The sequence below is a fragment of the Sciurus carolinensis genome, chromosome 2 (assembly GCF_902686445.1).
Source record: "Sciurus carolinensis chromosome 2, mSciCar1.2, whole genome shotgun sequence".
Classification (NCBI taxonomy): domain Eukaryota; kingdom Metazoa; phylum Chordata; class Mammalia; order Rodentia; family Sciuridae; genus Sciurus; species Sciurus carolinensis.
Genome location: NC_062214.1, coordinates 35,574,627 through 35,597,482, shown reverse-complemented (window position 1 = coordinate 35,597,482; position 22,856 = coordinate 35,574,627). Strand labels below are relative to the sequence as shown.

The window sequence follows — 22,856 nt, the reverse complement described above, 5'->3', positions numbered from 1 at the left end:
TTATGGGTCAATTTAATCCCAACATATCACACTAGTTTTTCCATATCTAAATCTTCAGGGCCTATGGTTCAAATGGCTTCTTTGAGTTATTTTAACAAAGCATTCAAAACCTAACAATTGCTTCTAGGAGGATAATGTTTCTTCCAAACAGGACATACTTCAACAAGTTCAGAAAAGGGTATTTTGGGTGTTGTGTTCCTTGGGGTTAATTCACTTGTTCTTGAATTAAAAAAAAGTTACACACACTAATTTTCAAGATGATTTTTATCTTTATTCATAAAATAGGTACATTTTCAATACATACATATAGTTTCATCACCTAGACAACTATTCAAATTAAACAGTTTAGAATAAAACAAATGACCAACAGGGAAAAAAGAGCCCACCTGGTGATTATGGCAGTGTTTTGGCTTTCTAATTCAGCTAAACAAAGTTATTCCAGGGATCTGTCAAATTCATACTGGCAGGCACCTGATCAGATGCTTCAAGGGTCAAGATGCACAGTTTTATTGATTTTTACTTAAGTTATAAAAATTTTTGATAAGGAGTTGCAATAGCATTTATAAGCTAATGTGGAATATGGTAACATTAGGCTGCAAGATGAAACTTATTCAAGCCTGGTACTGAGTAGTTCTAGATAATTAAAGATAATTTCATCCATTCTAGTTCCCTCTGTTATGCTGCATATTGACACATATTTGTTCCTGTCTTGTTAAATAAATATAGAAACCAAATTAGAGGGAGTTCTGCAGATTTCAGAGAATTTAATTATACCCTGAAATTACAATACCAATGATATATATGGTTAGACTTCTGCACTGAATAATTACCTGAATTAACTTCATTTTACAATGCTTAATTTATTTTGTACTAAGGAAGGCTTTAAACTATTTAAGAGAAACCAGCTTAATTTTGATTTTTTTACTTGCTTCAACATGTTTCAATTCATTAGTGTTTCAATACCAAGGAACGAACTCTCGTCTTGACAAACCAAGCATGGAAATTTCCTCATAAGAAAGAAGAAATTAAAATGATTTCCATATTCAAGTCACAGCACGCTGAAGAGAGAATTTTTGGCTTTTAGGAAAGCGGCTGATTACCTCAGGGGAGGGCCACTTACTACAGTTTTGTGGAAATATTACAGCAGGGCCTGCCAAAGAGCTTAAGGAAATGCGGAGTGGAGACACTGATTCCAGGCCATTCTCTTGGGCACGGAGGTTTCCTTCCCCTATGTGCCTGCCCTCGCCAAGCTCTTTCTGAAATCAAAGGCCACCGACATGCACAACAATCCATGCCAAAATCCAAACATGACAGCAAAAAGAAAACAATTATGCTGTGATCCCATTGTCGCCCCCAAGATATACTTTAGGATATTTAATTCAGAAATAAGTCATATTCTCCATAAATCATAAAAAGGGTTTTTTCTGAGTCTGTATGTGTGTATGTGTGCATGTGCATGTGCATGTGCACGGTGCCAGGGATCAAATCCTGGGCCTTGCACATAAAAAGCACCTCCTTCACCATTGAGCTATACTCTCAGCCCAGAAGTCTCACTTTTTAAATAATGCAATATACTTTTCACACTACTTGAATAAAATAATAAGGGAAAAATTGCCGCACTCCATCCTCCACAAATGTTTGCTCCTTTGTATTTAATGAATCATATACATATTTGTCCAGATGATGGTTAAGCCCCATGGCAAAGAGAAAAAAAGGTGTACGAGAAAAATCACGTCCCCAGACCTTGCTTGCATGTGAATGTTAAAGAGGAAAAAATGCACCTATTAAAATGTCATTTAAGCAAGGTGTGGTGGCCTGTGCCTATAATCCCAAAGACTCCAGAGGCTGAGGCAGGAGGATCACAAGTTCAAGGCCAGCCTCAGAAATTTAGCAAGACTAATAAATAAATAAATAAATAAAAAGAGCTGGGGATGTGCATCAGTGAATAAGCACCCCTGGGTTCAAGCCTGGTACCAATAAAAAAAAAAAAAGTTATTTAGAAGAACATGGAGGTGATGAAGATAGCTTAAACCCAAGGTACTGAGAAAAAGTTATAACATTAATCAAATTAGACCAAATCTGTTCCAAGTATCAGAATCACAGGGACTTGAATATCATTTGGAGTATTCGGGTTGAAGAATTTGTTCTTTTCTACTCTAAATATCAACAGGGTCTCAGACTTTCAGATGTTAAATTAAAATTATTAAGAGTGTCAAAACACTATTTCCAACAATAGAGAACTTTTCATATCCATCTAGTAATCTGCAAAAAACCCCAGCATCCATTTTCCTCTTAGTATGTCTAAATGTCTAAAGTATCAGACAACCACTCAAGTAACAAGAGATCCAGGGGTGTTTCAGATATGTGGAAGGAAAGTGCTTAAACGCAAAACTCCTCAAACATATGCCATAGCGTGGGAGTTGAGTCGCTCCCAGTTAATCCTGTTAAAACCCATTGTATGTGAAGTCTGACAAAGATCACATTTATCTGCAACCCAAAGATGCTATTTTCCTTAGTAGATCACAGTAATTGTTTTTTCTCCAAATATAACAAACACTCAAGCCAAGTCTTTTCTTGAAAGAAAATAATTTTAAGTATTTGTCTTAACCATCAAGCCCAGGCTAACTAGTGAAATACCTTCTCAGGCAGTTTCCATTCTGAGAGTCTAACCCTACTGTACAAGCAGAATCAGCTCCACTGAGGTTATAAGCATTCTGTTGGGCTCCCTTTTTACCTATTTAGAATTCTTTGGTTGGAATCAGTTACGACAAGGGACATAGCTAGGAAGGAATAAGAAAGGACATAGTGAGAAGGGCTACGTTGGGGGTTGCGGGTGCACAGGAAGGGGACAGGTTTCCAGGCTGATGTTGTAACACCTAAGCAATAGCACCTACACCCAGCAGTCAGGTTTTCTGGCCATAACTGAACCTCATGACTGACAATGGTGCTGGCATATATGGTTCCCTTTGGGTGGGCTTCACCCAGTATAATCCAAGTAGGGAAAGCAGATACTGGGAGAGATAGTTTGCAGTTGGAGAAAGCATTAACAGCATCCACATGCTATTTTATTTTCTTGGGCTTTTCGGCTAATTTTAACACTTTGGGGAATACCCTTGATTTTTCTTAATACTTAGGGGAGATATTACTTCAAAGGGTCACCTGTTGGTAAGCAGAAAAAAAAAAAGACATATTGGTGGTCTTTAAATAAGATTTCTTTCTTACTTTAGGATGAAATTGAGTGACTGCTTCATTCTTTAACACTGAGAATCAAAGCCCTCTAAAAAGAGGCTTGACCTAGACCTCAGACTCTTATCTTGTCTAATCTTGTCCTTGACTAATCTGGAAGTTAACTAAGTTTATGTCTCATCAGATGCAATCACATGAAGCCAATCACAAGGATCTTTCTTTCTCTCGCTCCATTCTTTCTTATACTGGGGCTTGAATTCAGGGGCACTTTACCACAACTACATTCTCAGCCCTTTTTATTTTGAGATATTAAATGGTTTAAGGCCTCCCTAAGTTGCTGAGGCTAGCCTTGAACTTGATATCCTCCTGCCTCAGCCTCTGAATCACTAGGATTACAAGAGTTTGCTACTGCTAACCAGCAGGATTTTTATTCATCAGGTGTTTTCTGGTAATGTATTTCAAATATCTTTCGGAGAGCTATTTCTCAGAAACAACTGTGATTTTATTCTCGAAGTGTTTAAGGTGAATAGTCCTGAAATGTCCTGTTTTTCCAATGACTTTAAACTTCTTCTGCAGAAACTGTTTAAAATTTCCAGAATCAAATGTTCCATCTTCTACTAGACAAGTAAGGTCCAGATTAAACTTCCAGGCTGACCTGTTAAAGGGCTTATCTTTTTGAGAGCAAGTTTGAGACCACAGAAGAAACTTAAATTGCCTGTGAAGTCTTTCAAATGGGAATCAAAACTCTGGCTGCTTAGCTCCTCTTGGGTTCTAGTCTGTCCTGAACCTAACCAAAATCTTGGAGGTGGAAGAAAGGGCAGGGACAAGGATAGGCCTGAGCTACAAGTAAGAACAAGCCTCTCCCATTTCTTCCCCTAATGCTGGGATAAATTATCTGTAAACTTCCGACAATTATAAGTGTAACTAACAGCTCCCTCGATGCTGTGGCTGTCATACTGTAGAATCTGGGAACAGAGTGACTCATTCACTGAACCCAGGTGTTTTATAAGTTTGAGGGAATATAAGGGTGTACATGTCCACACGTGGCCCCAGCTGATGAGCTGGAGGCCATGGGAGCCAGGTTGGAGGAAATAAACATGAGGGAGATTTCAACTAGTCTCGGGCTTTAGCATATTTTAGAGTCACCAAGAGCTTATTCCTGTCGGTCTTGGGTGGGGCCTAACATCCACATTTCTAATTCATGTTTCCAATGATGCTGGTCTCAGTGATTCAGAACCACTGGCTTTTTCTTTCACTGTCCCCTTCTGAGCCGAGGAACACGAGGATCTACTATACCCCTAGAACCTAACTGCAGCATGTGGCACTGTATTCATGTGTCCCATCACAAGGTCGGCATGGTAACATGTCAAGGAGGAACATAAGACTGGTTTCCTCATGCAGTCCTTGCATAAATGGTTTCCTCTCCAGCAAGGTGGATGGCCCTTTATCAATAAAATTTCTGAAGACAGTTATGAAATATGATGAGAAAATAGCATTAGAATAAACAGCCTTCTGAAGGTGATTGCTTGAAAGGAAACCCAAATGTAGATATGTATTTTTTATAAAAATTTTGCCAGGCATGGTAGTACATGCGTGTAATCCCAGCTACTCGGAAGGATGAGAATGCAGCTCAGTGGTAGAGGACTTGCCAAGGATGTGTGAAGCCCTAGGTTTGATCCCCAATGTTGTGATAAAGACAGAAACAAACAAACAAAAATCTTTCTAACTAATTCCTTTTAAGTCTCAGCATTTATACATGTGGTTCTCTTGTCACAGATTTGGCCACTATTATCCTCAACTATGACTTTGCAATCCTTTGTGATTTCTTTCTTTTCTTGGTTGGGCTGCCCTGAGTTGCAGATAGTCTTTCAGTGTTTGTGGCTGAGTCGGTTTGCTGTGCCTGCCCTGGGTTGTTTTTCATAAGATGTCTGGAGGGGAGATTTTCCAAAACATGCAACTCTTCCTTAGACATGGTTTTTGCCAAATCTTGTTTCAAAAGTAACCCCGGATCTGACAACTCTAAAGTTGGCAAAACACTGACAGCTGTGCTTTTCTACACTATTATTTCTCCTGGGACTAATCGATCACTTCCAAGAGAAACTCTCTTGCGGTGGTCGAGATCTTCTGCAGAGCCACAGTTCCTGCATTTCTGTTGTGTTTTGGCTACTTGTGGACTTTGCTTTGGACCTGGTGATGCTGACTCACAGCTATAGACAGGGCTCCTGCTTAGAAGCCCTGTCTTTAACTGCTCCCCAGGATGAGGTTTTTGCTGGCTGCTAGTGTCTTCTGGCTGGGTCTGATTAACATTTTCCAGCTTTTGAACAGGAAGCCTCTGGTGGCACTCCGCTGCCTTTATGTAATCCTTTGCTTGTCTTGTGGATTCTGACCAGGGACTGGAGAAGGACTGACCATCATTCCTCCTCCTTGCTACCTTTGCAATCACTGAGTCACTAGATGTTCCCACAATGTCCTTGCTGGTCTGTGATTTGTTCACGACGTTACTTTTTGTTTCTGTTCTTTTCACACTAAAACAACAAGAACAAAAAAGATTTTATGCTGTGCAAAGCCGTAATGGCAGGGTTTCCTCCAAATTCCCCCTCCCTCATACTCCCTTCTTCTGCAACAAGTGATATGTGCTACCTGCCTTCTCCCTGTCTCCCCAGGAAATCTAGAAAAATCCAAGAGTGTATTAGGCAATAACCTCTACATTTTCCATTATACTAGGTTATACTGTGGTTTTTGATTGGTATTATCAATGGAGTCCTTTTTAAGTAAGGCAAACAGGTATTCATTTCAATGATGTTAAGAGCGAATACTGCCTATGTTTGATGCATTCATTTTCTTTCTAGGAGCTGATGCTCAAATATACCCAAAGCTTATGCTAGGTAAGTGTACATATGCACAAATATGCATATACACAATTTTATTTGTGAGTAAAGAAAAACTGACTCAATTTGTGAGTAAAGTAAAATTTTTAAAAATTATTCTCAGGCCATTACTCAAATATAACTACCATTTAACTGGTCTCAGGCTTGTTCATTAACCATACGAAAGTCAGACTCAGTTAATAGCACTTGGAAAAAAATTCAGACAGACACCATGAGAGGGAAGTGCAATTATGGTGGTCAAGAGAGTGTCAATCTATTTATCTATCTAAATTCTTTTTCTTCAGAACACTCAGGAGACAAGGTAAACTTCACTCTGGCTATAAAAATTTGAGGGATAGGAAAGAAACTGCACAAGGAAAATTTAGAGACTAAAGACCTTATCATTAGCAAGAAATTAACAGCAAGAAATCTGGGAATGGCAAGAAGTTTCAACCATTAAAGTCAAAACACTGGAGCTCAAATATTTATTATGGCTAAGTCTTAGGGTAGAAACAAATGTATGTGTGTGTTTGTGTGTATATACAAACATACATACACATATATGTATGTCATGTTCTTCCTGATGCTATCAGGGACACAAGGATTATCATTATATAAAAGTTAGAAAAAGCACCTTAGAAAAGGAATATATATATATATATATATATATATATATATATATATATATATATATTAGGACTGTCTGTAGTCTCCCTGAAAGTTATATGAAACACACTACAAGCAGGTGCTTTTCATCTTCAAAGACTTTGCAATTAATTACTCCTTGCAACACACCTATGAAGCAAGTACTCTACCCCCACTGTCCAGAGAGCAACGAAAACAGTGTCAGGAGGGTGGGAAGGGCAAGTGTGGGACCAAGGGCAAAATCAGTGCCAGCCAAGCTCTGAGGATTACACTCCATGCCCCCTTGTTTAATTCCAGATTTCACATCATCCATCCATACATACAGTCAAAAATGAGAAAAATTAAACATGTTGGACCTACATTTCTTTCAGAACATTTCTCTTGAGCTTTGCACTGGGAGGAAGTGGACTCTCCGCACACTCAGCAAAATAATCAGACACTCCGTGGAGAGCTCTTTCTGTCTACTCCAAAAGATAACAAAAGTTCAACCAGAAATCTATTAGCTGAACATGAGAGAAAACAGTTACACTCTGAATGCCCAGATGAACAGATTTATTTTTGTAAAGAGTAAATGAAACTGCTTAGTGTTACAGGATATTTTAACTTTCTTTCTTTTTTTACCTAGGACTTTTTGGCAAATTACAATTTCTTTTGGACTCCCTGTACACACATTTCATGCATTAATATGTACCATAAACATACAAGACTATCATGTTAAGGATGTTGATTCCAAACCATCTGGTAACTCTTGGCTGGTATCTCTCTCTGGTTTGAACAGTGACAAAAATCCAGAATCACTAAGATAAGCTGTAGCAAATTTGTGAGAAGACTTGTGCACAGTGGGTAGTACTCTGGTAATTCTGAGAAGTCCCCACATTTTCTCTATTTGCAGAAATACAAATATTGTGTATAATTGTAATGCTCTAATAAAAAATAGAAATATTACTTATTTACTATTTTAAGAGTTGAGCCTTTTAATATCAGTTGCTTCAAAAATCAAGTTTGTCATTCTTAGCTACTAAAAAACCCAGGAGTTTTCCTCTTATACTAACCACTATCATGGTCTTTTTTTTTTTTTTTTTTTTTAATAATTAAGAGATTATCTGCCTACTTTTTCACATACCAATGGAAACATCATAAGGACATAATTATAAAGTCTCCAAACCTTTGCCAACATTGATTTGTGTCTGCTTTTGGATCTTTTCCTTTTTAGCAAGTGGGTAAGTCAGATAAGGTGTTGATGTCTCTCATTTTCTGGGACACTAAGTGTTATTCCCCATCAAATTCCAGAAAAATGTGGCTACCACAAAGAACAGTTTTGGCTGATTATCAGAAAGTCCTTGCTTTATTCAGGCTTACGTGGGAATTAGCAGTGATAGCCCCAGAGAACCTGGTAGAAGGCAGCCATTAGGGTTAAGCCTCCAAGTGGATATGAAGAGCTTTACTCAGTCACTGCCCATACTACTGAGTTACTTGCTAACAGTGCTGATGACTTCAGGCTGGGGCCGATGTCACTCAAAGTCATATCTAGTTAGTGAACAGAGTATTATAGGCTTTGAATTATATTGCATCTTGATGTAATTCCCCTTTGGTTTTTCTGTTTCCTAAAATTTATTAGTTGACAAAAAAAAAAAGAGAGAGAGAAAGAATTTAAAAGTTAAATCAGAGTTGGTGACGGGAGGAGGCAGAGAGACATTTTAACTTTGACAAAGATTGGGAGCAATAGATTTATGTGTGAAACACTTCTAAACATGCCCTATAAGTACAGTAGATTTCCCCCTTATAACCACACCCTGTAAGTGCTGTATTTTCAGAGCTGAACAATTAACATAAGGAGCATGAGTCAGGCTTTGAACAACTCTGTGGGAACCAGAAAGCCTTTTGCTATTAGGAATGATGTAAATTCCCCAAGGCTGGAAGAAGTCCACAATGGAAGGCAGACAAGGTCATAAATAACAACAATGGATTCTGCGCAGACCACATGAAGTACGGTGCCTAGATAGGGATGCGCTCTTCAAGTCTCACACTTGATTCAATCACTCTCTTTACTTATTTGTTTTGAAAATTCAGCTTAAAGAGCACCATGTATTTCCTCTGGGAACTTCAAAAATTTCTTTAAGAAACAGCAGTCGGCTCTCATCCCAAATTCCTCTGACAACAATGGGGGAAAATGTTCTTGGAAGAAAAGGAACAACAGAAAAGGTAACAGACCAGTTTAAAGAGTGCAAAACCTGGGACTTAGTTTAGAAAAGAAAAAAGAGGAGGAAGAGAAAGGCAAGGCAGATCTCTTGCTTACAAATTAAAACCACATTTGCCAATTTGTTGAAGGAGGAGGCATATTTACGTTTGTGTGAAGACTGGGTGGGCAGGAAAAAAAAAGATTAGGCTTCTTCTTCAGTTCTTGAAGTGTCAGGTCTCATTAGAAACCTCTTATTCTTACATTTCTAGGGTCTATTCACTCCCCTTTGTCACTAAATCACAGCCTCTGCTCCAACCTCCCTACCCCCAAGTATTCCTAAGGAAGCAGCTATCATCTGGGAATAGAATTTCCCAAAGGGATTCATCTTGATTATTAATGCTTCTCACATCTGGCATCAAAATGAAATCAAGGTGCAAATATATGGTGCTTGCTGAGAACATTGCTAGCGCAACCAAGGCTTCCATGAATGACAGAACTACTTTTAGATTCTGTGTGAATAATGATCCTACCATCTTCTGAGAGGAATACAGGCAAACCCAACATATTCAAAAGAGAGCTACCAGTTGACCATCCAAAGTCCAGAGTGAGCACCCCATGGAGGTTCAGGTATTTAAGAAAGAGATTAATCATGGGGATCTCTTGGAGCCTTCATAAATGATTCTTTATAACCCGGAAGCTATTAGCTCTTAGTCTAGGCCAATGCATCAAATTCCACAAATATCATTCCTTGGTATATACCATTCCTAGTTACCTGCCCAACCCTGACCCTACCCTCATTTTAATTTTTTGTAATACTTTGAGAATTTTAGATATAAAACGTTATATCTGCAAAGAGAGTCAAAACAGAAGTAGGGGGTCTGGGGTTGTGGCTCAGTGGTAGAGCACTTGCCTAGCATGTGTGAGGCACTGGGTTGGATTCTCAGCATCACATATAAATAAATAAAATAAAAGTCCAGCAACAACTTAAGAAATATTTTAGAACAAAACAAAAAACAAAAAATACAGAAGTAGGACAAGTCCACTGGTCTCCAAAGTGTAACCTAGAAAGATACTCTCCCTCAGCAATTTGAGCATACCTATTCCCAGAAATTAATGAACTTCTGCTCTAAGGGTACATGGTATTGAAAACTGAGCAGAATCCAGCAAAATAATCCAAAAGGGCAACTCTGAACTCTGTAGTAGTCACAACTTGGGCCCCTAGGGAAAAAGATGTAGACCCACAGAAAAAGATCTGGTTTCATGGAGTCCATCAATAGGGGAGATAAGAAATAAAAATAGAATGTGTCAGAAGGTGACAACACAATGAGAAGAAATAAATATCTAAAGATCCATGAGGTGTTATTTTGGACACGGTGGTCAGAGAAGGCTGTGCAGGTTGTAGGGTTAGTTTTGTACAGCAACTTGAGAGAAGAACAAGCTCTGTGAGCATATGAGGAAGTGCACGCCCTAAGGACAGAACATGCCTGGAAATGTGAAGGGACAAGAAAACCAGGGCAAGGGGTCAGAGAGCAGGTAAGGGTGTGTGTGTGTGAGAGAGAGAGTACTGGTGGTGGAGGGGCAAATCCTGAATGGCTTTTTAACGATGGCATACTTCATTAAAGTGAGAAAGTCGATATTATGCCCATGGAAAGTTCTGAAAAGAATAATGACATTTTAAAAGGTTTACTTTGGGTGTCTTAGAGGGACAAGGATGGAGGCAGGGGGACCAATGATGAGACACAACAGTCCATTGAGAGAGGATGGATCTTGGAGGAGGCACAGGTGAAGAGAAGTGGTTAGACTAGAAGTTGAAGAGAGGCTCAAAAGAATGTGCTGGTGAAGTGGATATGGGAGAGAGGGGAAGAGAGAAGTAAAGGATGAGTCCAAGGTCTGTGGCTTTAATAACTAAATGCACAGAGCAAGTTGCCCTTTGCCACTGGAGGAAATACTGGGGACGGGCAGGTTGGGGAAAATAAAACCAAGAAATTGGTTCTAGATGTTGCTATGGGTTCAATGGGTCCCCTCTAAAATTCAGATGTTGCCAATGTGATAGTATTAGGAGGTAGAGCCCTTAAGATGTGCCTTAACAGGACTAGTCTGCACCACTTGCCCTCCTGCCTTCCACTATGTGAGGTCACAGCATTCCTCCCTTCTGGAGGAGGCAGCAATGATGTGCCATCTTGGAAGGGGAGACCAAACCCTCACCAGACAACAAACTTGATGGCGCTTTGACCTTGGACTTCCCAGCCTCCAGTACAGTGAGAAGTACATTTCTGTTCTTTATAAAGTATCTAGTATTAGGCATCTTGTTACAGTAGCACAAACACAAGGACTTTTAGAATCCTCCTGGATATCTAAATGGATGTTAAGCAGATAATTAAGGTATGGGTTTCTGGAAGAGGATAATCCGAGCTACAGACACCAACCTGGGATAGCTGATGGTGTCTAATGCCATGATGGGTCAGGATGAACTTTATCAGGGAATGAGTTTGCATGAGAAAACGAAGTTGAGAAGATAAGGAAGATTCAGGCAAGGATCTATGAGGGAACTATGGGTAAGGAAAGAGAAAAATCAAAATAACAAAATCAAGAGGCAAGGGAAGAATGAAAGTGAAAAATGAAATGTTAGTGAAAGTGACAACTGTAGAATGCACTGAGTGATTATGAGTGGAAACTGACAACTAAATGGAAGATGACCTTGACGTAAGCTAGCTGGTTTTGGCGAAGTGCTGGGGCCCAAGCCTACCTGACTCAATAGGGTCGGGAAGGAAATAGTAACATAAAGGAGACCAGAACTCTCCAGTAGAAACATGTGAACTGTATAAGGAACTGGAAATTTTCTACAGCCCCATTAAAAAATAAACAGGTGAAATTAAATTTCAATAATAATATATCATTTAATGTAATATATAAAACATAACATTAATCAATAGAGAAGATACTGAGAATCAATATAGAAAATACTGAGATATTTTATATATCATGTCTGTGATGTTTTATATACTAAGCCTATATTATAGGGCTGGGGTTGTGGTTCAGTGGAAGAGCACTTGCCTAGCATGTGTGAGGCACTGGGTTCAATCCTCAGCACCACATAAAAATAAATAAAATAAAGGTCCATTGACAACTAAGTTTATATTATATAAAATGCTGGTGTGCATTTTATAGGTATAGTACATCACTTCTAACTTGCCTCATTTTTAAATGCTCAATAGTCAAACACAGTCAATGGCTATAGTACTGGCCAGTGAAGGTCTAGACAACACTTCAGAAAAAGTCTGCAGTAAGTGGGAGCAGAGAAACACAGGCATTCACCAACAGGAATCCTCAATACAGCTGGGTGAGGTTGGTATTATTACTGTTATCACTGTCCAGAGCTGATGCTGTTGCCCAGACCTGATTCCACATGGACACAGCATGAGATGGCAATGCCAAGGCCTGGCAAACATTGCCTCTGTTGAAAAACTCTTGTTGCTGGCTCTCCAGCATTTGCCTTGGTGCCCAGGACATCAATATTAGCTGAAGCTGGAATTGGTGGTGCAGATCCTTGGAGCCAGGATAGCAAGCACTGATGACTCCAAGAGTGCTGTGGGTACAGCAGTCAATCCTAGCTCCCTGTGACCACACAGTGCCACCCATGTTGTATGCTCCCAGCACCCTCACCGCCAAGGTGAAAACTTGTGTTAATGAGCTGTCCCAACAAACTCTTACTTTCAGGATTGTAAAATATCATATGAAGGTGATACGAGAGGAAAAAAAGCTCTTTGATGCTATTAAGATTTTTTTTAACGTAATAATTACAGTAATGTGGTACTCTTCAACTTTATCTTTTGAGAGTTGGATCTGTTTTCTCATGGTTAAATACATACAGTTCTTCTGATTCTGTTTTACACAATGACCAATGAAAATAATAACCCAACAGTAAGTTTTTAAAAGTAGGCAATTGACAGACTATTAGAATACTTATAGACTATTAGAATAAATATACATATAGGGTGCAGTGGTGCATGCCTAATAATCCCAGAGATGCAGGAGGCTGAGGGAGGAGGATTTGAAGTTTGAGGCCATGCTCAGCAACTTAAAATCCTGTTTCAAAATACAAAAAGGACTGTGGATGTAGCTCAGTGGTTAAGCACCCCTAGATTCAATCCCAAGTACCAAAAAAAGGGTGCATATATATATATGCATATATATATATATATAAAATATGTAATAGTCTTAGGGCACACTGAAAGTGTTACTGTTTCTCAATCCCTCATGATCACATCTGCTTAGAATGATACATACAGAGTTGACCAAATCAGGACAATGCAGAGCACAAAGGTGAGGGAAACCAGAGTCCATGGTTTCACACCCACTGTTGGCTTGTGTTGGCTTGTTTGGGAAATTTAAATGCAGTGAAGTATATAAAGTACATGAAGAAATTTTCTTGACATTACTGAGAAGAGAAAATCTGATGCCTTCATAAACCATATGGAGTTTGTAAAACAAAAAGAAAGGATGCCTTGCATTCCTGGAGAGCTTACATGATTCTCAGCGCCCTCTTCTTGACATTTCATCTGGTCCTCACTGAGTATTCAGGAGGAAAGACATCCTCACTATTTTACAGATGAGAAGAACAAGAACTACACAGAGTAAGAAATGCCTAAAGCCACACATTTGGTTTGGGGAAGAACAGGATCTGGGAGGCCTGCCCTTGTGTACTATTCTCTCCACCCTGCCTGGTGGCCCACAGTCTTGTGCTGTCATGGTCATGGATGGAGATGTGCAGGACAGAACTCTGAGTCAGAAGTCCTTGGTTCCAGTGCCCCCCTCGGTTACTATCTGGCTGTGAGATCTGGAAAACTGACTTATCTGCCCTGAGCATCAGTTTCCTTGTTGGTTAAAAAAAAAAAAAAAAAAAAAAAAGAATGAAAATAATATCTCTAGAGTGGATACACATTTATTTCCTGGAAACAATACTTGAATTTTATTCTGAGGAATCACAACTCAACATCCCATCCAATGTCCATGCATTTCAGGAGGTCTCCATATCTGACTTTGGAAATAGGCTTGACTCAGTCTAGGTCAATCCTAGTACTGAATTCATTAGCTCAAAGAGGTGCATGACCCATACCGTTCAAAGCAAAGGTCTGCTGTCTTCTGCCATGAAAGTAAAGACCTAAGTTGCCAGGACCAACCAGCATAATACAGGCTGAGAGCGAAGTCAGCACAGTGGAAGGCAGAGCCAAAAGTGATGAGAAACTTTTAATGATATTCTCTGTTTCTCTGATCAAGTTCTACCTGAAGTCTAGACTTTATAGGAATATGAGCCAAAAATCTTTTTTTGCTAAACCATTCTGAGTTGGCTTTCCTGTCCTTTGAAAATGAAAAGGTTCAAGACTGATACAATCTCTTCTCAGGTTTGCTGCACTGAATAAGTTTATTGTATGCGATAGCCCTCTGCACTCTGCAAACAAGGCCTTTCACAAACAATAAAAGCAGAGTAAATATATAGTATCAGCTTATTTAGGGGTTACATGATAATATTAAAGCATAAAACTGGAATTCTTTCAATGCTTTGTGATGTGATTATCGAAGGGCAAAAAGAAGTTACTCTCATATTTTAGTGCAATACCTAAGTGTTTTCAGGAGCAGGGGTGTTTTGAAATGTGATGATATGAAAGACTTGAGTTAGTTACAGAGAAGTAGCCCAAAACATGAATTCAAGAATGACCATAATCTTAAGACCACAATGCAGCATGGCCGTGCAGAAGCCTGTGTCTTAAAAAAGAGGAAGAATTCTCTTTTTCAAATTTCATATCTAATTCTTTATTAAATTATTTGATAATAAATTAAGGAATAAAAGGGACAAAACAGGGGGAGAAGAATCATAATGAACAGTTAAAAGAAAGATAGATACAGTCAAGTATATGTGTATTGACTTAACAGAACTGAAGCATAAAGGGAGTAAAATGCAAAAAACAAGCCACACCTCATGAATCCTCCTAGACTGAAGTTGTTTCTTTAAAGACCATGATGGTAGTGGTGGAGACCAGCAAAGACTTGGTATAAGGACCAGCACCTGGTAAAATGGTGTGCATGAAATGCCCATGACCTTCTCCACTTCTGGAGAAGGAAACCGATGCTCTATAAGACCAAGTCATCTGACCAGTTCCCACAGTGAAAGTCCAAGCTTTTGCTCCACATGACTCTGACCCCAAGTCCATCCTCTAAGTACTTCACTTCTCTGTCTTCCCATGAAAGGATGAAACTCTAAGGGAAAGTAAAGTCAGGATTGCTGCTGCTGCTGCTGCTGCTCAGGTTAGTTGTGATAACTCTAGTTTTTTGTTTTCTTTAAAATAAAAATTTTAAAAAGTTCATAATTTTGAATTGGTGACTATGAAACAGTTGTATATAAAGATAAAAAAATCAGTAAGTAGTTGAAAGAATGCTACCCTAAAAATGAAATCAGGATAAACAAAATTAAGGAAGTTAATTTGCAGGAAGTACATGTTTTACAGGGATTTTCCAGTTCACATTCACCTACCCTTGAGAACCTAAATATAAATTCTGATCAACCTTATCTCCCACTTTTGAGTCTCTGTGCCAGAAGAGTGTGACAAGGGCTAAGGCATTCTGAAGAATGTGCAAGTCTCGTCTAGTACTTGACACTGTAGGGTTCATAGACCACTCTGAGAACTGGATAAAAGTCATTTATCTTTGACCAGAAAAACATAAAAATACAGATTTTTCAGGAAATTTATGACTCATAGGTTAACAATCTCTAATTTAAAAATACAGGGAAATATCTATGCAAAAAGAAGCTCAAGGGAGGAACAGTTGGCACACCTTTGAGGGTGGCCTGCTAAAAGTGCTTTCCCCTGATAGAGGTTTAGGGCTGAAAAATGCCAGCACTGGCGGCAAGGTAGCCAGCTCTCATTCAGGGTGCTGCTCTCTCCTAACATCTCACCTGGCTGACAGGAGAGGCAGGTATGGTGTAGTCCTGGCACCAAGGGAGTAAGGTCAGCCAGAAGGGGGCTCCGAGTATCCCTGGACACTGGTGGGAAAGAAGCATAAGGCCAGAGAGAAGACATCACAGATGACCGTCTCATTTCAGAACTCTGCTCAGAGTTGGCTCTCTGCCCAGGAACATGGAAGGAATAGCTTTTGCTATTTTCCTTTAACATAGACAGTCAGGTCCCCTCTCCTTCCAAGACTCACAGTTCATGATAGTAACAGCTTTTGTGGATAGTCTGGGAACCTCATCCCCATCATGACATCGTTTCCTTGGGAAAGTGAGTACTGAATTCTAAATCATCTGTTTGCTAATGAACTTTCCAAACATAATCCAGTTACGTATTGAACTCTGCTATCACTGTGGGTGTTCTGAGGAGCATGCGCTTTTCTTTAGGCCTGAGAAGTCAGCTGTCTCCCAACTCCTATTACCTTAGAGAAATGATTGGGTCTTTTCTCCGTAGCTATATCTCAACACAATTCTACTGGCAGCTACTGGAAATGAATGGTGTTTAAGCTGGGTGGTCTCTACACTTCTTCCTCCTCTGGATGCTGGTTAACAGAGCTCCCACTGGACTGGCTAGTTATGTGGGGCTTATCACTTAACTTTTGGGTATTTCAGTTTTTATAGCTGCAAAATGAAGCTGAGCTGGAAAATGGAAACAAACAAATATGAGGGTGCTGAGTTTCTTGGGAAAATAACATGTGCACACAAGAATATTATTAGGTATTTTTCTCATTTCAAGCAGGGAGGGGAAGATGTATAGCAGTCTGCTAATCTGGTGTTCGTGGCTCTTAAATTAACTTTTCTCTGAGGAAAAAGGAAAATGATAATTAATATTCATAAGTGCTTTAGAGTTTATAAGCCATTTTATTATTGATGATTTCACTTGATTGTTAGGAAAAGTTGGAAAGGCTTACTTGGTAGGTACCACTTTTATCTCTGTTTAATAAGTCAGGGGACTGATGCGCAGAAAAGTCAAATCAAGTGCCTAAGATCCTCCAGTGCATGAGGGAAGAGCCCATGGTCAAAGTCAGGTCTTCATATTTTAACTCTAATAATATTTTCCTCTTGTTCTATTCCCCAAGATGTTTTTCCTAATTAAATCTATGATGCAAGTGGTCATTAAGGAGATATTACATGTCTCTGTACCTAAGAGGAGGCTTATGAGGAAAAAAAAAAAGCACAAAAGATTAGAGGACCCAGATATATCCTATAATATATCCTGTCTATTTTTCCCATCCTAGTCAAATTCAGCAAAGGGCAGGTTCCCCTGCAGGGGATGGAACATGAAATATCTCATTCACGAATACTATTGGTTAAACATTTGGGAGAATTTTATTTTAGGAAAGGAGAACAAAACCCCAGGTTACTGTAACAAACAGGCAAAGTACACTTAATCTTTAAAAAATGATTTTACCCAAAAAATATTTTTTCTTATCTTCAGGGTCACAATCTAGAAAAAACCAACCCATAAAAAACATCTTCGTCCCTACTATCGGTATTTTCCTTGCTCCACCTGCTAGTCTATATTAGGGCAGGTGGGGATGGTATCTACCATCTTCCCCACCCCTGTTCAAGGGAAACAGCCCATCCACAGGATCTGCTGAGGGTGTTGCTCTAATCTGCCCCTTAGCTATCTGTTGATCACATTATGATCCTGAGTCCTGGCCACAACTGCCTGGAAAAGGAGAGGGCTGTCAACCTAGACAGGTGGCAGGCATGAGAATTCTTTAACAGTCTGACATTAAGAGAAGTGTTCAATTTAGTGCTCAAATATTGTGTCTTATCAGGACATCTCAGTAATCCTCCTACTTGGATGATGCTATGGTGAGGACTCAGCTTATATGGCTTGGGCCACCTACAGAAACCTGACAGTTATTTTCACAGCCCAGCCACACTCAAATGAAGTATAAGGAAGGCAACCCAATACCTTAGTGATCTTAGTGAAGTCCCCCTGCTAAAGGGCAAAAGGAGAGTCTGGTCCCTAGAGATATCTCATGGTCCTGAGTGCCCTGACAAGGAGGGCCATTATAGAAGAAGCAGACAGAGCTTGGTTGTCCCTGAAACCTAAAGACCACAACTAGCATGATGCTGGTCAACACAAACAATAAAAAGAACCTCACATCACAAACTAAAATAATTCATAAGACTACCCAAAGGAAATGTAAGTAACTATTTGTCTAATATTAGAAAAACAAAACACCAATTTAATCCAAAGCAGTAGTCATTATGAAAGGCAGATCTGAGGACACAGATTTCTACCATTTGGCAATGACATGACTGAAAGGAAAATGATAAGACTCACTAAAAGTTACTTATCTTATTAAAGTTTTACATATCCTATATGAGGAGTCTGTGAGGAGTCTGTTCATCAATAGAAAAATGGATACAAAAAAGCATAGTTCACAAATGAACAGAATTCAAGTTAAAATAAACACACAGTGACTTCAGTTTTTTTCATTTTTTTTTGTAGTTGTAGATGGACAGCATGCCTTCACTTTGTTTATTTACTTTTTTTTCAAGGATCAAACCCAGTGCCTCACACATGCTAGGCAAGTGCTCTGCCACTGAGCTATAGCCCCAGCCCATTTACTTCAGTTTTTGAGTATGAAGTATGGAGAGATACATATTAGATGGGTAACAGAGGGTTATCTTTGGGCTAGGAGTTTTGGGTAATTTTTATTTTCTTTGTGCATATTTGGGTTTAAATTTTTGTTGTATAATTTTGGCAAGAAGTTAAGTAAGAACTAAGTTTGGAACACTGGAAAATGTGAAATATGGAAATAGCTTTTGCCCACTCAAGAAACTTTTCCTAGTGCCACAGAAATCTCTTCATAATGGCTTCCATGTAATTCACCACTGTCATTGTTTAGGAAATACAATAAGAAATGAGAAGAATGTATTTTTAAAGGCCACAATATATTATGAAAAACCTGGAAAAATTATCCACTATTTTATTTTTTAGTGTAAAAATTATCCACTATTTTATTTTTTAGAGTTCTTTTCTTGAATCTCATTTATATTTATGCAAATATTCTCTTATGAAAGTTAAAAATTCTGTTATCAAGGAGAGTAAAGAAGTCAGTGTACAAACTGTTAAGCAGTTTCTTTTGTTTAAAGCCAAAATGTTTCCTTATAACTACTATTTATCTTTCCCAAAATAAAATACAGCTCTGCCCTAAATGTTTTTCATCACAATTTTAAAAATCTTAACAGTAAGCTCTTTTTTATGCAAAATCATTTTATAGTTTTTATTTAGCTACATTTTCATATCCTTCTTCTGGTAGAAATTCTGTGTGAGAAAGGATTTTTGAGATAATTTGATACCCTCCCCCTAACCCATTTGATTGAGAGGAGGGTGAAGGCCCACAGAGGTTGGATTACACACAGCTGAGGAATACAAGCCAAGCTAAAAATAACCCAACCTATGGTAGTGTTGCTTGCGATTAATTTTCACTTTAATCCTATATTCATAAACTAGGAAGAGATGTTTAATGCTAAACAGCAGTCTGACTGAAGAGAAGTGTTCAATTTAGTGCTTAAATGTCCCATGTCCAGACACCTCAGTAATACTCTTGTTATTCAGATGATGCTGTAGTGTGGGTCTAGCCCTGTGTGGTTGGGTCCCTCTGCAGAACCTCTTTAGCTATTTTCACATCTCAGTCATAACTCACATGAAGCATCATAAGGCAAAGAACCCAAATGTCTTAATGCATGTATCCATTTTAAGGCAGCAATAGTCTACATATCATTTTTTTAATTTCCTAGAGGAGAACAGACTTTGACAGCTTAAATTCAAAAGTAAAAAAAAGTCAGTCTAAACTTTTGGCTGTTCCTTCTGAATGATAGAAAGGATCTAACTGAATACCTTTAGGAAAAATGGAGGCTCTATTTGAATTACATTTTTAAATCACCAGGAAACTCTTCAGTACCCTTGATCTGCAAGACTGTAAGCACTTTGCAGGGAAAAGCATTTTCTTATTTTTCTTTGTTTCCCCAGTGCCTAGGAGAGTTCCTGGCATGGAATTAACCCTCTACAAGTTATGTTAAATGTGATGATCAGAGTAGATGAGAAGTGGTTTCCAGAGACTAGAAGGAGAGTCTGCAACCAACACACAATGAAACAGTAGCTTTGCACTGTGCCTGAAATGTCCCCAGATATATAAATATATATATAAAATTCTATGATTATTTATATGATTTTAATAAAAGAATAACAGAAATTAACAATTTTTAATTTCCCAAAAGTTCCAGGCTGTGCATCTGAGAAAGACAATAGTCTCTACACAGAGACTTGGTTTGTAAAAAAGAAAATACTATTTTTTTTTTTTTTGGGCGGTGCTAGGAATCGAACCCAGGGCCTTGTGCTTGCAAGGCAAGCACTCTACCGACTGAGTTATCTCCCCAGCCCAAGAAAATACTATTGAAAGAGAACACAGCTAAGTGAAATAAAAATTTACCTTATGTTCTTCATAATTCCAAGGTAAAAAAAAAAAGGTGAGGCAGAGGAGAACAACTAAAGGTATAAACTCCTCAAAATGCTCTCTAGTTTCATATCTTGCAATAGGTTAAAAACTGAGGCTCAAGGGTTTAGAGATTTCTTATGAGAAACTCTAGAAAGAAAAATACAATGACTCATTTCATAATAATGCCCTTTCTTCCCAAAGTACACAGCACAATTCCCACATCCCTAGCACATGGGTACTCTGTACAGAGTAATTGCAACACGGAGGACTGCCCTGCTCCAATGTCCCGGAGTGGACAGAGAAATGCCGACAGCAGGCAGAACAGACCTCCCTGGTGTGGTGGGGAGTGGGGACAGTGTGGCTGCATTTGCTCTGCCATGCAAAGAAGCAAAGGAAGGGGATTCTCCTTTGCTGACTGATCTGAGACAACGGTTCTTTTGTGCACTACCTTTAAGAACTGGGAGCTGAGTGCAGCTGGCTTTCTTGTCTGAAGGCTGAAAGAATCCCTTGGCAGAGTAGTTTTGAATAGATGCTTCCAGATTTTCTAACAAATTGTCACTGAGACATTGATGATCCAAATGGGGTGGGTGGGGTGGGAGGGAGTGAAGGAAAAAGAATTTGTGTTCTCCAGGACTCCAGCATGAGGAAGGCGCCTAGTCTTAGCTCAGGTACTAGTTCACTCCCCCTCATTTCTGTGGGTGTAGAAGAGTGAGCTAAGTAAACAATTATAGGAAAATAACTAAAGTTTATAGCCAATATAGCTCCTCCTGAAGCCAAGTTCCCAGGCCTTGCCCAGCAGACGTTCCTTGAGAACCATTACCAAGAGAGAATGAGAGGATCCTGCCCTTAGGCCAATATCAATTTGAACTGATAAAAGAATTCAAGGCTTGAAGGAAGTTCAAGGAATACTCAGGGGAGCCTGACATCACTGGCTTTGGGCATCTGAAGTATATCAAGAGGAGTAAGAATGACTTCTCTCTGGCAGAAGGCAGTTCTGGGAGGGAAGGATTGTGTATTGATCCTTAAATAGCTGAGACAGTAGGTTTGGCAGAGGTCAAATATCAGTGAGGATTAAGCTACAAGACACTTCTGGTGGAAGAGCAGTGAGGTTGGCTTGGTGGGCAATTTGCAGGAGAGGGCCCTTGACTTGACCTGGATATTTTACAGTCACAGGTGATCACCAGCCTAAGGAAGTGATGGAGGTCTGTGATGGGGAGATGCTCAGGTGAGGAGGCCAGGCAGGAGGGCAGGTGAACAGAGTTTCATTGACTCTCGTGTGTTTGTGGGAAAGACTGTCTGTGAAGGGCAATAAGAGGTGGCCAAAAAGAAAAACTGAACACAGAGTCTGATCACAACAAAAAGATCCACAAAAAAAAAAAAAACAAAAACAAAACAAACAAACAAAAAAAACAATGAAGAGAGCCTCGTGATGTTAATGACATTTTTCTTATAATTTGGTTAGCTGTGATAGTATTATTGCTAGAAATTCAAACATTTTACAGATAAGGAAACTGTAAAAGGGTCAGACTAGTCAACTTATCAGAATGAAAATTCACAACATTTAGGAAGTGCTCCAGATTATAGGATTTATGTAACAGCAGCTATAGAAAACTTACATCTGTATAAATACAAGGGCCCTTAAGGGGGATAACATTTCATTTATACTGAGATGTTTTAATTCCCGCTTAATAATTTAAGATACTAGGTATTAATATTGCATATCAGATACAAGATCTAATTTCTCCTGTATTCCATCTGAAAGCAATAACACTTTCTGGCACAGATAATTGCTGTTTTCTTAAACCATAGATCAGTTTCTTGCTTGCTCTGAAAATCAGTTAAGCAATATTATATTAAAGTTGTATGCCAACAGCATTACTATTTAAGAATTTATTAATTTACCAAGGAAAGTCAACATTCTGGAAATATTTCAAAGGATAAACTTTTAACTTCTTGCCAAAGTTGCTTCATTTATTTCATTTAATATGTATACTGTAAAGTTTTTTAATAGGTGAAGAAGAGGAAATATAAGGGTCACACTGGCTTTTGTGAAAGGGTCCTCTGCTGAAAATGAAGGAATCTAAATGTAAATATAAGTTATCTGCTCTTTACTCTTCCCAGGTCTCTATTCTGTTTTATAGCCTCTGAAACGATCTCATATATTTGTTTAAGATGAGATAAGAAGCTGGTTGTAGACTATGTGGGCCAAATTTTGAATTTCATATGAATTAAAAAATAATAAACATCAGGGATAATTTAATATTCCCATAAATTATTTTAGAAGCATAATAATCATGTCATACTTCATGGCCGGGTTAATGTCTGCTAGGATTTTTTTTTTTTTTTCTGTTAAAGTTTCAAGTTGTATGTCTAAAACTATAAAAAAAAAAGTTTGTATAGAGGTAAGTAGATTGAACAGTGACTGTGGCAAGACACAAATACTACAAGGAGACTCTGTCAAGTGTACATGTTAAGCTTTAGGCATTGAGCGTGTTTTCTGTTTTTCTTTGTCT

The 22,856-nt window shown here is 38.8% G+C and overlaps 1 protein-coding gene across 1 annotated transcript in view; it reads right to left on the bottom strand.

Moving 5' to 3' along the window:
- Positions 1 to 255: 255 nt before the first annotated feature.
- Positions 256 to 22,856, bottom strand: part of Slx4ip (SLX4 interacting protein) — a 192,887-nt gene continuing 170,286 nt past the window's right edge. Inside the window, 2 exon segments of the mRNA XM_047540521.1 lie at positions 256 to 5,711; positions 7,059 to 7,159. Of these exon segments, the coding sequence (XP_047396477.1) occupies positions 4,985 to 5,711; positions 7,059 to 7,159 (828 nt within the window). The 3' untranslated portion in view covers positions 256 to 4,984.